This window comes from Trematomus bernacchii, unplaced genomic scaffold (assembly GCF_902827165.1).
Source record: "Trematomus bernacchii unplaced genomic scaffold, fTreBer1.1, whole genome shotgun sequence".
Lineage (NCBI taxonomy): Eukaryota > Metazoa > Chordata > Actinopteri > Perciformes > Nototheniidae > Trematomus > Trematomus bernacchii.
Window position 1 is genome coordinate 3431366 of NW_022987409.1, and position 15371 is coordinate 3446736.

General features: G+C 39.3%; 1 protein-coding gene across 2 annotated transcripts; it reads right to left on the reverse strand.

Moving 5' to 3' along the window:
- Positions 1-32: 32 nt before the first annotated feature.
- fhl1a (four and a half LIM domains 1a) lies at positions 33-12768 on the reverse strand. 2 transcript variants are annotated; one of them, XM_034138023.1, is made up of 6 exons: positions 12512-12768; positions 3609-3793; positions 2515-2692; positions 1741-1910; positions 1401-1587; positions 33-778 (listed from the first exon to the last, which is right to left on the reverse strand). In XM_034138023.1, the coding sequence occupies exons 2-6, from the start codon at positions 3762-3764 to the stop codon at positions 624-626; spliced, it is 846 nt and encodes a 281-aa protein (XP_033993914.1). In that variant the 5' UTR covers positions 3765-3793; positions 12512-12768; the 3' UTR covers positions 33-623. The 2 variants fall into 2 exon arrangements, with proteins under 2 accessions (XP_033993914.1, XP_033993906.1); XM_034138015.1 differs by lacking the exon at positions 12512-12768 and adding an exon at positions 6202-6306.
- Positions 12769-15371: the final 2603 nt, after the last annotated feature.

Genomic DNA, 15371 nt, shown 5'->3' on the forward strand with positions numbered 1-15371 from the left:
ATGTCTTTCTGAAAGAAATAAGAGACTTCACATCATTTTTTCCTTTTATTCTCGTTTAACATTTCAAAGTCTTGAATACACAAGCTGTTTATATTTCAGCATAAAACTCAAAGACCTCATTTTAGATTTGTATTTTTCTGATAATCCATTGGAAGATACATGTAACAGATTAGTAATCAAAGCTGGTATGTATGAGCAGCGTTATGCATGTCAAAGCATATTATTCTCTCTGAAATATTCCAGTAAGGCAGTGAAAAAGCTTTTGTCTCATAAAACTACACAGAATCCCGGATTAGATTAGACTAATAGTGCACATCACAATCCCACAAAAGAAACTCTGTTGCCATGTTAGTATCCAACACTGAAACAAGTTGCATAATGTATGAGTAGATAAATGACTCAAGCTAGTGCATAATTAGTTGAAATAACCTTTATCGTCTGCCAACCTCATAAAGAGAAGTTTCACCAATTTGACATTTGTTTGCTAAATCACAAACAGAATAACATTTATGTTCATTTGAGGCCGTAATAGCCTGTCAACAAAAAGGTTATATTTCTGCAAATTAACAGTCTAAATGTCAGTGTTGGCGCAACTCCACTTTAAACACGATCCTCTGTGCAGCTCACACCTTCTTGGCACAGTCGGGGCAGTGGATGTTCTCTCCGTTGATCACAAAGCGCTTGTTGGCCAGCGAGAGGCAGCACTTCTTGCAGTTGAAGCAGTACTCGTGCCAAGAGAATCCCTCATAGTTCACCACGTTGGTGCCGTGGCCGAACCCTGCGGAGAGCGGAGGACAGCCGTCAGTCAGCAGTGTGAGACAGGTAACCATGCTTCACACACAGATCTCTTTAAAACATTCATATCATTTGTAATAAGGTACAGCTTGGGCTTAGGTAATGAGAACATTGAGTTTTTCTGAAATTAATTTGGATGGTGTTACTGTCAGCTGCATTTGACTTGGAATCATTCAGAATGATCAGTATGATGGCTGGCATAATTTATCTTAAAGGCTAAACTGGGTTAAATAAATAATATACCAGAGTTTAAAGGAGCAGGAAAAATGGATTAAAGGGGAAATACTATTTCTTTATTCAGCTGGTCTGTAACACCTCACATTTTTCAGAACCATTCATGTAATGTTTGTACTTATAAGAAAGACATTTGAATATCTCTTTATTTAACCAAGTAAATATTGATTAATTAGCATATTATTATTATTTCAATATAAATCATATTTGGGCTTTGGAGCTGATCCACCTAAATATGTCTTATGGCCAGTGGGTTGTAATCTGTCGGAGGCCATTATAGTTGTACAGAAAGAAAGTAAAATGCACTACAAAAGTATTTCCCACTATACCCACAATGCATTCATTCTAATAAAAACATCTGCTTCCCTGACCTGTGATTGGGTTTTTGCATCCATGGCACTTCTTGGCCACATCAGTCTTGAAACAGTCCACGCAGTAGACGTCGTTCTCGTGAGAAGTGAAGCGAGCTCCAGCCAGACCTTTGTGGCAGGTTTTGCACACGAAACACTCCGAGTGCCAGGGCTGGTCCTGGTAGCTGATCCCTCCAGAGGTGATGGGCTGAGGGAGAGAGAGAGAGAGAGAGGAACATCTTAAACACTACAGAGGTGGAAAATCATTCCTGCTGCTGAAAGTGAACGGTCTGCACCACAGTTTAATTGATATAGACTTGGCTCTATACTATGGGTGAGATGATATGATATGTGGTTGTACCTGCTTGCAGTGGAAACACTTCTTGGCAAACTTCTTGTCGTGGCAGGGAGCGCAGTAGATGTCTTCCCCTTTGGTCAGGAAGCTCTGCGTGCGGATGGGCTGCTTGCATTCAAAGCAGGTAAAGCATTCCTCGTGCCACATCTTGTTCTTGTACTCCACATTCTGGGACCCTGAGACACAGAGATAAAAAAGCATTGTTATGGTTTAAAAGTAAAAACCAGTCCACTCTGTCTGACAGTGGAGTGGATTCTTTGGCATCCCCAAAGAGAGGTTGAAAAAGAGGTAAAGTACAGCTAGATCGAGTTTAAAAGCAGGTTAAATCCTTGGTAAGAAAGTGTTGCACACATTTAATAAGCCTTTTCTTTCATTAAAGCCTCTTCTTTAAATGTTTTTTCAAATGTTACTTGTTTCTCTGTTATATAAAATAGTTGTTACTAGAGAAAATCACCTTTATGGGTTATTTATAAAGAACATACTCATACATCTACTTCATCAGTGTTGCGCAGAAGTGTTTCAATCAGGTACAAATGAAAGTGTTGGGCAACCTGAACAACAATTATCATAATGTTTTATTCAAACATCCTGATTGGCAATCATCACATTTTCCAACCGTGCCTGACCCACTTCAAACCGGAAAGAAAAGCACAGATACAAACTACACAAATACAAACGTGTCTCTAGCAAAACAACAAAACTTAGCTCATTGACAACCACATCTTTTATAGTAGCAAAACAAAAAGAAATTCGTTTTTAAAGTAAGAATAGTGAGCCCACCTGGCAGGACCACCTTGTAGCAGGCCTGGCACCGGTTGCCATCCTCCCGGGAGCCACACTTGCCGCACATTATCTTGCCATCGTCCCGGGCGTTGAACGGCTCGCTGGCCAGCGGCTTGTAGCACTTGACACAGCGGAAACAGTCCTCATGCCAGTGACGGTTCTTATGGTGCAGCTCCTGAAACACAGAGGATGTTAGGAGAGGTCTCTCACCTTGTCCTCATGCAGACCTCATTAAAGTTTCATCATGGAGAGTGAGGCTCAGGACAGATTACAGAACGAGCCAATGAGACAGACGTGAGCCAAGAAGGAGTTAGGAGATTTAGATGCTAGAAATTCAATATAAAGAATTTAAACCTTACTCTTGGTTTATTTTTCACACATTCAGCTGCCTGTGACTGAGTGGTGAGTTTAATTTGGAAGCAACCACCACTACTGAATGACGGACACGTTTTATTAGAGCTTGAGACTGGATGCTCTCTGAACAGATATAGACAGATATATCATCCCTTTTTTTTAATCTTTTTGTATTAATGCAATAACATTCATAGTAGACATCTAAACAATTCAGGGTGGATATTACTTTTTCACAGAAGACATTTTAAAATGTTACGGTAGAAAAGGCAAAAAGTGTGAAAAAAATCTATGATGCCTGATTTCTGTTGAAAGGACCTATGAGCAGAGAGCAAATCAACTCAATTGATCTTGGCCAACATCTCAGTTTCAGATGTTTTTTTAATCTATAAAAGCTGAAAACATGATCTGAAACTAGTAGAAAACGATTTTAGACAATTATTTGTGATAAGTAAAAAGACTGATGAAAAACTAAAAAGACATGTAAGTGTATATGCATATTGTACAAATACGGAAATTGTAGCTAATTTATGATGGGCTGCATTATCAAATATGTTAAATAGGTTTTGTTAAATATATATATTTTTAAATGTGTCCAATTCTGTTTATTATATTTTAAAAGACATATGTCTGAGCAGAACACTGTGACTTCTGCAGCCATTTTCTGTTTATTTAAATGTTTTGATTGTATCTTCTCTTTTACTCATTAATTATTTCTCTGTGTCACACAGTGTTTTCACCTTGGAGTCAGCGCCGATGGGGCGTTTGCACTCTGCACAGGTGTTGGCGCAGAGCTTATCGAAGCACTTGGTGCACACGTGCTTTTCGTCCTTCTTCACATATTTCTTCCCGTGCAGGTTGTCCCGGCAGTAGTAGCAGTCGAAGCGATCAGTCATGGTGGAGGTGAGATAACTCCTCGGACCTCCTGAAAAACACGAGACATTATCAGACTCTAAACATCCCTACATGGCAGAAAGTCACCAGATGGGGACACTGTTGCCTTTTCTATCATCCTCGTGACTCTGAAAAAATGCAATTAATACATTTATTTATATACAACTTACAACACCACAATAGTTGATTAAAAGGGCTTTACAGAAATAAATAACAACAGAAATGGGGAACATGAATCAGCATTTAATGACTAAAGCAGCAAACTCATGCCCAAGGCTGTTACTGTAAATCTGACCTCTAAATGCAAAACAAATCATATAACTTGGACAAAATACATTTCACATGTGTCTCCTTGAACATTTAAAAGACACATGGAGCTCTTACAGAAGCATTCCAGACTGATGAGAGAAGTGAGCGTGATGTTAGAAAATGCAGCCCACAGATGGCTGTGTGCTTTCCAGCCTGCAAACTTTTTATCAAGCTCTCACTGAAAGGCTTAGGTCATATTTTTAGATCGTCTGGCTCATTCCATTTCCCTCCCAATCTCATACCCCCACTTCTCTTTGGGCTGTATTTTGTCCAGGTCAGATTATATAAGATTGTAAACACCATGTTGTTTCTTCATTTATCAACATTCCTGTATTCCCATCACAGCCGGCGTCCCCTGAGAGCAGACTGAGTGGTTTCCTGAAAAAACGGTGCGTAATGTGGAGTGTGTGGAAGCTGTATCAGAGAGAGCAGTTTGTGAACTTTTAAATTGATTTATATCATGTTAATCCAGTAAACACAAATGGAAGAAACAATGGGAGGAATGGCATTTTTTGTTTTAGTAACCATAGGAACAAGGACAATATTTATGAAAGGCGTCTGCAGCTAAGTGGGACGTGGTAAACAGCCGTGTGAAGGAGAGGAGCCTCCTGCAGTGAGGTATGTGCCCCTGGTGTGTGTGGATTGAGAGATGAGAGAGGGGTCTCTATCTGCAGCTGTGCTCCAGGGATAAAGACCGGACTGAGCACTGAGCCCCTCACTCCGCCCACACTTACCTACTGGTGGCATCTCATGGCACTAAAGCAAGGAAAACCCTCCCAGTCTGTCGAATCACACACACAATGTTGGGGTCTCATTACTGAACCGAGCCAGACCTATTTTGGAACTGGACCCTCTATTTACAGCGCTTTAACCTTCCAGAGGGGACAAATGGAGAGGGATGCAGAGTGATGACCACTGGGAGTGTGGAGCTATTGTGGTGCCATTTGAGACACGTCCAGTAATCTTTTGTTACAAACAGTGTGACAGCTGCCCCCTGTCAAACAGCCATGGTATGTTCCGACCCTCAGCCGCGGAGGGGAGCGGAGTGAACCACTGTGGTCCCTGCTTTGGAGAGCAGGAAAGGTCAATGTGAGACCAGATTGAGGGGTGAGTCAGAGTGTTGGGAGATGATCAGAGACAGGGTGACCCAGACACGATATCAGCCAAATCAAAAGCTACACTGTCAAAATGTTCTGTTCTCTCTTGACTCCTTCTTATCAGGTCATTTTAAAACTATAATATCGAGCTCTCATACTACTTTGGAGATTAACAAAATCACTGTTACTGCAAAACAAAACGAACAGAGCACAATTCAAACTCTGGAACAGCCTGTTCTCCAACATACATCAATAAATTCATGAAATGAAAGAGAGCTCCATATGTAAAAACACAGATTTCTACGACATGATGAAACCACCATAAAACAAAAAAACTCGTTAAAAAAAAATGTAATCATAAACCCATGAGATCACATCTAAAAAAACACACAATGTGGTTTAATTTTGGATGAAGAAATACTTCAACAGTTCTCTTCAAGAAGGAAAAACAAGTTTCAGATTTTAGATTTGGACATTCGAATGTTAGCTGTTAGTTTTGCTGCAAGATGTTGTTTGAACATGCCACACATCAACAAGAGCTTAAAAAAGCTGAATGGACCTTTAAACTTAGATCATATAGTTTAAGATTGTTACACATTTCAATGAGTCCTGTATTGCATAAGGACATCATAAACACACAATCCTCAAATCCTTATCTAGTGGCAAGTCTTCAAATTAGTTGATTAAAAAAAATTAAAAAAATTGAAGGATTATGTTTTTTTTATTGGTAGATAGATTATTTTACTTCTTAGGTTAACTAAAACATTTAATGTCCACTGTCACTAATCTGTAAACAAGGCTATTTTTCTTTTATGAAGTTATAAAAAATAGTTGTTATACAAGACAGTTATCTTGTGCAATATCATGTTAAAAAAGCTTTTACAGGTTCAGTTTGAGTCTTGGGCAATTTTTCACAAGCTTCACAGGGAAAAAACAGCACGTTTTTTTGGTTTTGCACCTGATTATTGATAACATATTAAATAACTTCATGTATCATCCACAGTTTGCACCAGCCATTTGTATGTTAAGTTACCTGAGTGTCTGTAAGCCATGATGCCGGTCAGGAGGAGGAAAAGAAGAAGAAATGAAAAGAGACTACCGGAGGAGACAGTAGCATCCACAGAGGGTCACTCCCAGAGACCACAGCCTGGTTCAGTTATGGGGGGCTGTATATACCCCTCTGTGACCCGCACACACCCCTGAGATCACGTCCAAATCCAACCCTAACCCTTAACCCCACACTCCTTTTTAGGGTATGGATTAGAGAATAGGGCGGATGAGGGACAGGATGAGGGACAGTATGAGGGGATAGATTAGGTGATAGAGACTGGAATCCACTGCTGTAACATCAGAAGGTACAAAATAAAAAAGGGTTTTGAATGGTGGCCCTGAGGGATCACAGATACTCCCACTGCCCCGATATAAAAAGTTTTGTTAGAGTGCTCAGGACATGTACAGATGACATGCTGGATCACTTAACATCATAACTTAAAGGGATGACTCACAGGAGCGAGATGATATAAATGACTGAGCTGAGGAGAGACAAAGAGTGTCATATAAGTCTGTCTTCTTATCTTCTCTTATATAAGTTATTAGTTTAGTATCCAGCGCTTGAACCAGCCCTTTTTAATACATTTTATCTGAGTAAGTTAGTAGGAATAGAAGAAGAAATAAAAAAGGAAATACAGGAGGAGATGGTAGCATCCACAAAGGGTCAAACCCAGAGACCACGGCCTCGTTGAGAAAGAGTATTCAAACTAAACTGCAAAGCGAGGCGAAGTAGAATATCTTAGAAAAGAGATGAATAAACGCTGCCAGTGATTTCTTTCCTGTTTATCTTTTTGTGATTCTTGTTCCAAAAGGGAAGATTTATTTTAAAGCTGCAGGAAACACCGGTTGCATTCCTGATCTCCTCTCTCAAAATGAATGCTCTCACTGAAAACATTCTTCCTCATCCATAAGATGAAGAAGAAGAAGACGAAATTAAAACCTTCATCTTTTAAACTTTAAAATAATACGAAAAAAGCCCAGGCATTTTTGATTGCATGTAAACCGGCAATAACTTTTGACTTGGCCAATTGGGCAGCAGAAACAACTGCAAATTGTTTGATAACTTATTTACTCAAGCAGTGGATACAAAGCTTTGTAAGATTAATTCAAAGGTGTGTTCTGGTCGTTTGACGTGCAATAATCACTCCTTTGAGCTCTGTTTTTGGTCTCTACCAACTCCTGAGGGAAGTATCTCACTCTCTCGCAGAGCAGCTGAGAGCCTCAGTATGTTATCCAGCTGGTCTGTAACTGTGTCAGTCTGCTGCTCGGTGCTGAGCAGGCTGTGGACTGTGAGTTCTACAGATGGTCTGCAGTGTGAGAGTGAACCAACACCGTACATTTGTGGGCTGGAAAACCAAAACAAATTAGCTGAAAATAGCAACAAAAAATCCCTGCAGAGAACTGGATGTTCACTTTCTGTAGGGTCATCAACACCTTTAACATTACATGTAGTCATGGATTGTATCTAACTACTGATTAAAGCTGCTTCACGTAAGTATTACCATTTGTATCACTGCCAACCCACTATTCTGATATAACCCATCATCATCTTTTCTGCTTCGCGCAGATGCTCCACAGATGGCACTTTACTCTGATTGGTTTGGGCCTTCAGAGTCAGACGAGCTTAAATACAGAAATGTTGGATCATGCTGGGAATGAGAGGAGACTGAGAGCCACCAGAGACCATAGTAACTCTTAACTATATCAAATAAACTTCTTCATGTATCAGATACAAAAGCAATCAATGCAGTCTGCGTGACTGTGTGCTTGGCCTTACAAAGGGCATCTGGTTGTAATTACATTATATTTGATTTGGTCCATTACCATGGAGCCCAGCATGGCGTTTGTCCTTTTTCTAATCTGTCACCCAATTACTCTAAAGCCATAAAGACTAATTAATGAGCAGGAAGGCGCCAAGACTCCCGGCCTACCAAACCTCTTCCAGTAGTGGGTCGGCTCTCTGATACAGCAGGCCATCTGTTCCTCCTTCTCTAATGTTTCACACTCCTGTTATTTTCTTAATCCCCAACCAGACACTTTGTCTGTTCTTTCCCTTGATTTCACATCTCTCAGTCATGGCATCATGCATTTCTCTCTGATTATGTAACTTGCATAAGAAAGTGTCGATCTTACTTTTATATATTATTGAGCAACAGTATTCAAAAAAAGGAAGCACAATTAGCGTTAGCAGGATGTGAACAAAGAAGAAGAACGTTTGTGAACTTGCAGAAAGAACTTTGTGAGCACAGTTGATAACACAAGAATACATATATATTCAAGAAAAATGCATATTACATATTTGGTATGAACATATTGTTTAATGCTTCAATGGCAAGTTATTTTAGAAGTAAGGTAATGTGAGGGGACACACATTACTGTACCACACCGGCAGTATAAATATAATGTATTATAACCATCACATTTGGAAAATTGTTCACTTTAGTCATTTGTTTTCTTACATATTGAGCACAGTCAAATGAATCTGTCTTGGTCAAGTTTTCTCATTCTGCATTCAATTGCCATTTTAATAATCAAGAAACACATTTAAAATAAAGTCCAACGTAGGACAAATGCCAAAAAAGCATGCATGTTTACCAGACTACCTATAGTAAACAACTGTTATTTAGATGTATGCTTTTATGCTGAAGCACTGTCTATCTGTCTTCTTCCTGTTTTGAGTTTCCTGACAGCGCTCATATGAAGTGGTGTCAGTCTCATCTCATCTCATCTGTCCTGATATGACTGGATTGCAGAGCACACATCTACACCTGCCACCTCCAAAGCCTGCTTTTAATAGAGCGGGACTAACTGCTGATCCTGTGGGACAATAAATAAAACTATAAATATATTCTTTACAAATAGAAAAATATAGCATGAAGGCTTAATCACTTTCTTTTTCACTGATGGAAACACTGCAATATGCTCAGAGCATCTCATGAATGTTTTGCTAGGTGTTGCCTCTTGGCTACAGGCCCATCACCTCTCAGAGAGGTAGTTTGCTGGTACAGAGAAACAGGAAATCTGGCATGTACTTCCTCAACCATCAAGTGCAAATCGCTCAGTGTGATAGGAACTCAAGCCCACACTCTGTTCACTGTTACCAATGGCAACAAAAAGGTTGTATCTGAGAGCTCATCTCTCAACATGACCTCTCGCCTCCGGACATCCATGAGTCTCAGTCATCCTCCAAATCTCAGTCATCCTGGTTATTGCGCAGACAGAGCAGTGACAGAGCGAGCCACACTATCATTGTCAGGGAAACAGTGACTCACCTACACACACACACACACACACACACACACACACACACACACACACACACACACACACACACACACACACACACACACACACACACACACACACACACACACACACACGGACAGACACACGGACAGACACACGGACAGACACACACTCTCATTTGTCCAAACACACACAAAAGGTCAGTGAGCGCAGCAGGCAGGGTGTGGCAGCAGGACCCAGACACATAGAGGGCAAATACGTGTGGACAAAAGGCCACAAGGGGGGCGCTATCATCACAGTAACACTCCTGTCTAGTGGATATGGCTAAGTGTTGCCCCCCCCACACACACACACACCACACACACACCACACACACACCACACACACACACACACACACACACACACACACACACACACACACACACACACACACACACACACCACACACACACACACACACACACACACACACACACACACACAGAAGCACTTTCAGATAAAGCCTTCACTGTAGGCCAGCAAGCACCTGAGCTCTCGTCTCACATGACCCGAGCCTCTAAACACAGTCAGTCCTTTCTGATGATGTGAGGAGCAGCATTTTTAAGGAAGCTGTAGTAGTGACTTCCTTGAGGATACATATAAATCATATGAAATCTTGTCTATCTCTATTTTGTAATTTCTGAGACATGTGATGTTCTGGCATCATGTTAATTTACATGTTAATATTGTATATGTATATGTTCACAATAAGAAACTATTTTTTCCCACACACAAGCAGCTCTCAGTAGCTAATCCAAGCCGATTTCTGTTATCCCCTTAACTTAAGGGTACTTTTACTTTACAGGAGTTTATTTGAAGACTCTACTTTTATTTCTGAGGGAAATATTGCACTTTCTTTGCACTCTCTTTAGCGATCTGAACAAGCTATAATAACAGTAAGTTACTAAAAGCTTTGCAGAATAATAGAATAACCAACATATGATCAGCTTCTAAAATGTGATGAGTCTTCATGGATGTAAAACCTTTCTGGCAAATTAAATACTTCTTTATGAAATACTATAATATGAGTTTACTTTTGAAAAATGTGTTTGTTCAACAACAACAAAAGGACACATTCTACTTGAATGCTACAATAAGAGGCTACTCCATTTACTTTGAATGAAGAAATATAGAAAGTAAACATTAACTGTGTTATTAATACATTCCCATCTGACTCTTGTAGCCCTGCATGAAATCCTGATCACATTAGCTTCTTCTCTTCTGAAAATCGTACAGTCTTTTCATTTCCTCTTATCCTGGCTTTTGCTCTCGCCTCTTGTCTTTCTTTCTGTTTTATTTGAAAGTAAGAATGTGCAATTCAGCTGAGGCTCTGAGCTAAAGAGAGGAGAGGAAGAGGAAAGCAGTGCAAGACAAGAAGTTCAACATCCACAAGAGAGATGATTGCCTCCACTCAGCCAACACAGACAAACAAGCAGCATTGCCTATTTAGGAGTATTGCACTGGTCTGCTGAGAGCGCTGTTTCATGTGTCTCATCAACTCGATCATCTACTGTACTCTTAGACACACCCTCTCTCTTTTCTCTTTCTGTATGTTTCTCTGCTCCATTTGAAGAATAAAAGTCACGATGAAATGTCTATAAATAAATAAAAATAAAAATAATTTGTCCCCTTAGTGTGGAAAATGTCCTCCTGCTGAATTCTACACAACATATGAATGAACAATCTGTTATGGTGCTGCTGGACTGTTTTTATGCTTATTTTATATCAAACATTTAAAATTAAAAGACTTATTATATACAATTAGTAGTCCTAAAATTGATGTATAAACTGCTGCATAAAAATCCTTTTGAAGTTGAATGTGAGTTAATTTATTACTTGGTGAAGTTCAACGTTTTTATGGCTTTTGAAGGATGGTGAAGTCATACTTAAGCCACAAGGAGGTCCAGTGTGCCAGAGAAAAAGGAGCTAATCTCCAGGTCTCTTTAATGACATCATGCATTTGGTTTGGCAGCTGCCCAAAGCAGAAAGGGAGGAGACGGTAGCTGATTTAGGTTTTCAACAGTTTCAAGCCACACATGATGGTGCCTTTGGGCTCTGCTGTTCATTATAGGGATGCCAGGAGTCCACTTACAGTATACAATAACAACATGTGCATTAATAATATCACAACACACAATGTCCTCATTGAGCTGGAGTACATCATATTGTTACGGTTTACAACTAGACATTATGTTATGTATGAGGGAGAGGTAATGAAAGTAGTATTCAGACCCTTAATGTCATATTTAAATGTCATACATTCAAAACTTCTATCTAAACTATTTTATTGTACCATAATTGTACAGCTATGTAACCAATATCTTAATGTTGTAGCTTTATGGGTTAGATGACATTTTTTAAAGTTTTGGTTGTAACAGTGCAACATTTTATGAAGTATTCATAGTTTTGTTTCCAGAACTTGCCATTTAAAAGCTGTTAATACAGTTAAGAGTAAATGTAAAGGAGCATAATTATAAATTAGCATCAAATAATAAATAAATCTATTTATTCTGGCTATTAACAACATCGCTCTTATTTTAAAAGGATATAGGTCACTGACTGATAGCTAAAATATATAACGTTTTTTTTTTTTGTAAAGGAAAAAAAAAAAGGTTTAAGTATGTTTCTCTAAAATATACGAACACGTGGGTGGAACTATAAAGATGCACGCAAATGGATAGTAACACATGTGCATTGCCAAATACAGTTCATCACCTGTTAGGCAGCAAAACACTGTGCTCCAACTAAGCTTAAGTGGACTGAAAAATGTATTTGTCACACGTTTCTGTATTTTCCAGTCAGGACGCTCTGTTTGTAACTCGGGATGTAACTGATCTCAATTATATCGGAAATCTCCAACCGATGAGTTAAACGCAGCAATTACGCACTTGACATAACTAATCCTAAATGGACCGAATAGCCGGCTGGTGATAAACTTCCTCTGTCCAGTGAACAGAGCAGCTGTCTGATAACCTGCGTGAAACAGAGCTGTGGTTTTGGACTCACCTCTCCAAAGCGAACAGATGCGCGTCTCTCTCTCAACTAGCAGCAGCAGCAGCAGCAGTGTCCGGTGGCTTCAGCTCAAATGTCAAATCTGCGGAGGCAACGCAGCTTTAAAAGACAGAGGGAGCAAGAGAAAAACACTTCAGGACATGAGCCAAACCTCTGCTAGCTCTCATAAACAATGACCTCAACCAGGAATTTACAAGATCTCTTAGTGAAGGCACGCGAAGCAAACGGGATTCTACAAAAAACAATTAAGTCATAACTTTTCTACATCAACGAGCATGCAGATTTAATAATGGCCTGTCTGTGTCAGAGGTAGGCTGTGCAGGATCTCCATTTATTATATATTTCATTGTTTTAATATGTAAACATTTCTGGTGTTTATTAAAGATGGTCTTGTTCACACTTTTGCCCTTCTTCTGTGTTGGCCTCACTCCTCTCCTTCTTTGGTAATGAAAAGAAGAATCAAGATGACTCAGTCTTAACAGCAAAGTAAATACATGCAGCCCTGTACACTTAACCCTCAAAGTTAAGCCATTAGAATTACAAATAGATGATGAAATGCACGAAAGGTGATCCTCTTAACAGATGCCAGCTTTAATTTCAGCTGTCATTGAGACTAAACAGCTCTCAGAGCTCCATCCAAGGATCCAGAGGAAACATCTGACTCCAAGGTGAGAGGGAGGATTCGTTTGTTTGTAAAGTCAGCATGAAGATATGAAGGGAAGGTTTAAAGGTCAAGTCTGTAGTGTTTAAGGTGACCAGGCTCTTATAATCAACTCTGACAATAAGTATGTTGTCTTTTCTACTCGTAAAAAAGCTTCCACTTGGTAACCCATTATTACCCCATTTCAAGTTGATTTAATTAACAAACACAATAAAAACTGATACTTTGGATAGATGTTGATAATCTGTGAGTGTCCTTTACATATCTGGCTGGAGATATTTCACTGTGCACATTTGCAAGAGTAATGGCAGGCTAGAATTTCCCTAAACAAAGAATCCAGTATTGAGTGGATGAATTGAAATGCAACAGAGGATGCAGCATAAACCTTCATCTGTTATGTATTTCAAGAGCCTCATTTTGTGGAAATCCTTGTAAGTGAAACTCTTTGCTTTATTTAAAAGCATTACATATTTTATTATGAGTGTGAAAATGGTGGAATGATCCTTGATTGATTTGACACATTCGACAAAATAAAGAAATGTGTGGAAATCAAGTGTAATGCTGCTGAGAGACCTCTATTATTATCCACACAAGCCAAAGAGCTAAGTGTCCCTTTAAAACAACTATTTCCTCCCTGGACCTACTCCACTATACAGACATTCTTGAGCCGACTGGAGGGAGTTGTGCCCATATAAGGAACATGTTACCTGATATCTAGCACAAATTGTGCCTGAGAATAAAATGCCATCAGTCTTTTGCTGTGCAGGGTGCGGCTTTCATATTAACACCACTCTGCCTCTATCTGGGGTACAATTCTTTATATTAAATATTTTTAGATTTTTTGTTTCATTAAATGTGACATAAAGAAAGACTTTTAAACTTGGTGAACGTTTTATCAAATGGCGAGAAAAAGACGTAGCTACTAAAGCAACGGTCATATTTCACACAGCGATAAGGCATTAAAACACACACACAAAACACACACATTGCAGTGTGTAGAGCTGACTGTTTGAAAACACAAAGCACAGCAGGCCTCTTTGGTCAGATACTGCTAATGAGATGATAAGCAGGATAAGAGGAAACATTCAGTATTTCTTCTCTTAATAAAACGTTTCTTTAAAGGTGGGGTAGGTAAGTTTGAGAAACCGGCTCGAGATACACTTTTTGTTATATTCCATGGAATGCTCTTAACATCCCGATAGCAATGAATATCTTAAGTGCTTTGACAAAAAATCCATTCAAAAAATGTCATCTGTGGAAGCCGTAATACTGTAAAAAGTACGACCAATCATTTTAGCCGGCCCGGCTAAAATAACTGGATGGCCTACCTGCCTGTCAGCCTTCCATCTGTGCACAAACTTATCTTGTGCCCTCATTGGTCATGTGCGCGTTTGTGTGTGTTGGAGGAGGGGCTCTGTAAAGAAGTGGCAGATTTCTTCCGGCTGTGTATTTTCAAATTCTAGCACACTCGAGCTGGTTTCTCCAAAATTACCTACCCCACATTTAAATGCAGAAAACCCCCCAATAATGACTCTTAAACTTGGTGAATATTTGATCAAATGGGGGGAACAAGATGTCGTTATTAGAGCAAAGTTCACATTTCACATGGTGTCATAGAATAAAACCATTTCTTTAAATGGTTTTTAAATTCCCAACCTTTTGAGCATACTTTCAAATGAAACAGCTTCAATCTTCAATGTAAAAACTTGCATATGTATATAAAGGCATAACCAAACTTAAATGTTTTCTTTTGACCTTAAGAATCCCAATGAGATAAAATGCCCAGTGTTACAAAAAAAGAGGAATGTCAGAAAAATCGTTAAAAGTAGAAATCTCACAAGCTTTCATATTTCTCATGTGACCCTTTGGTGGGACTGTGCCCTCTTGTTCGAAACAACTGCAACCCAAATGTTTGGAGTTAACTTTCCTTTAACCAGTCTGAATTCGACGTTATCCCACAGGAATATTTGACCATATTTAAAATCTTGTAGGCTTGGGCTATCTGCCACATTTGAAGGATATAATGGTTAGAAACCGGTTCTTAGCTACATGTGAAGTCCAAGAGTTATGCAACTCAAATTAAATCACTTTTGGCGCTAATCTCCTTACATATTTCTTGTGGATGGGATGATCCTTGGAGCTGGACAGCTGCATTCTTACACTGACATGCAATAAAAAAGGAAACAAGGTAAA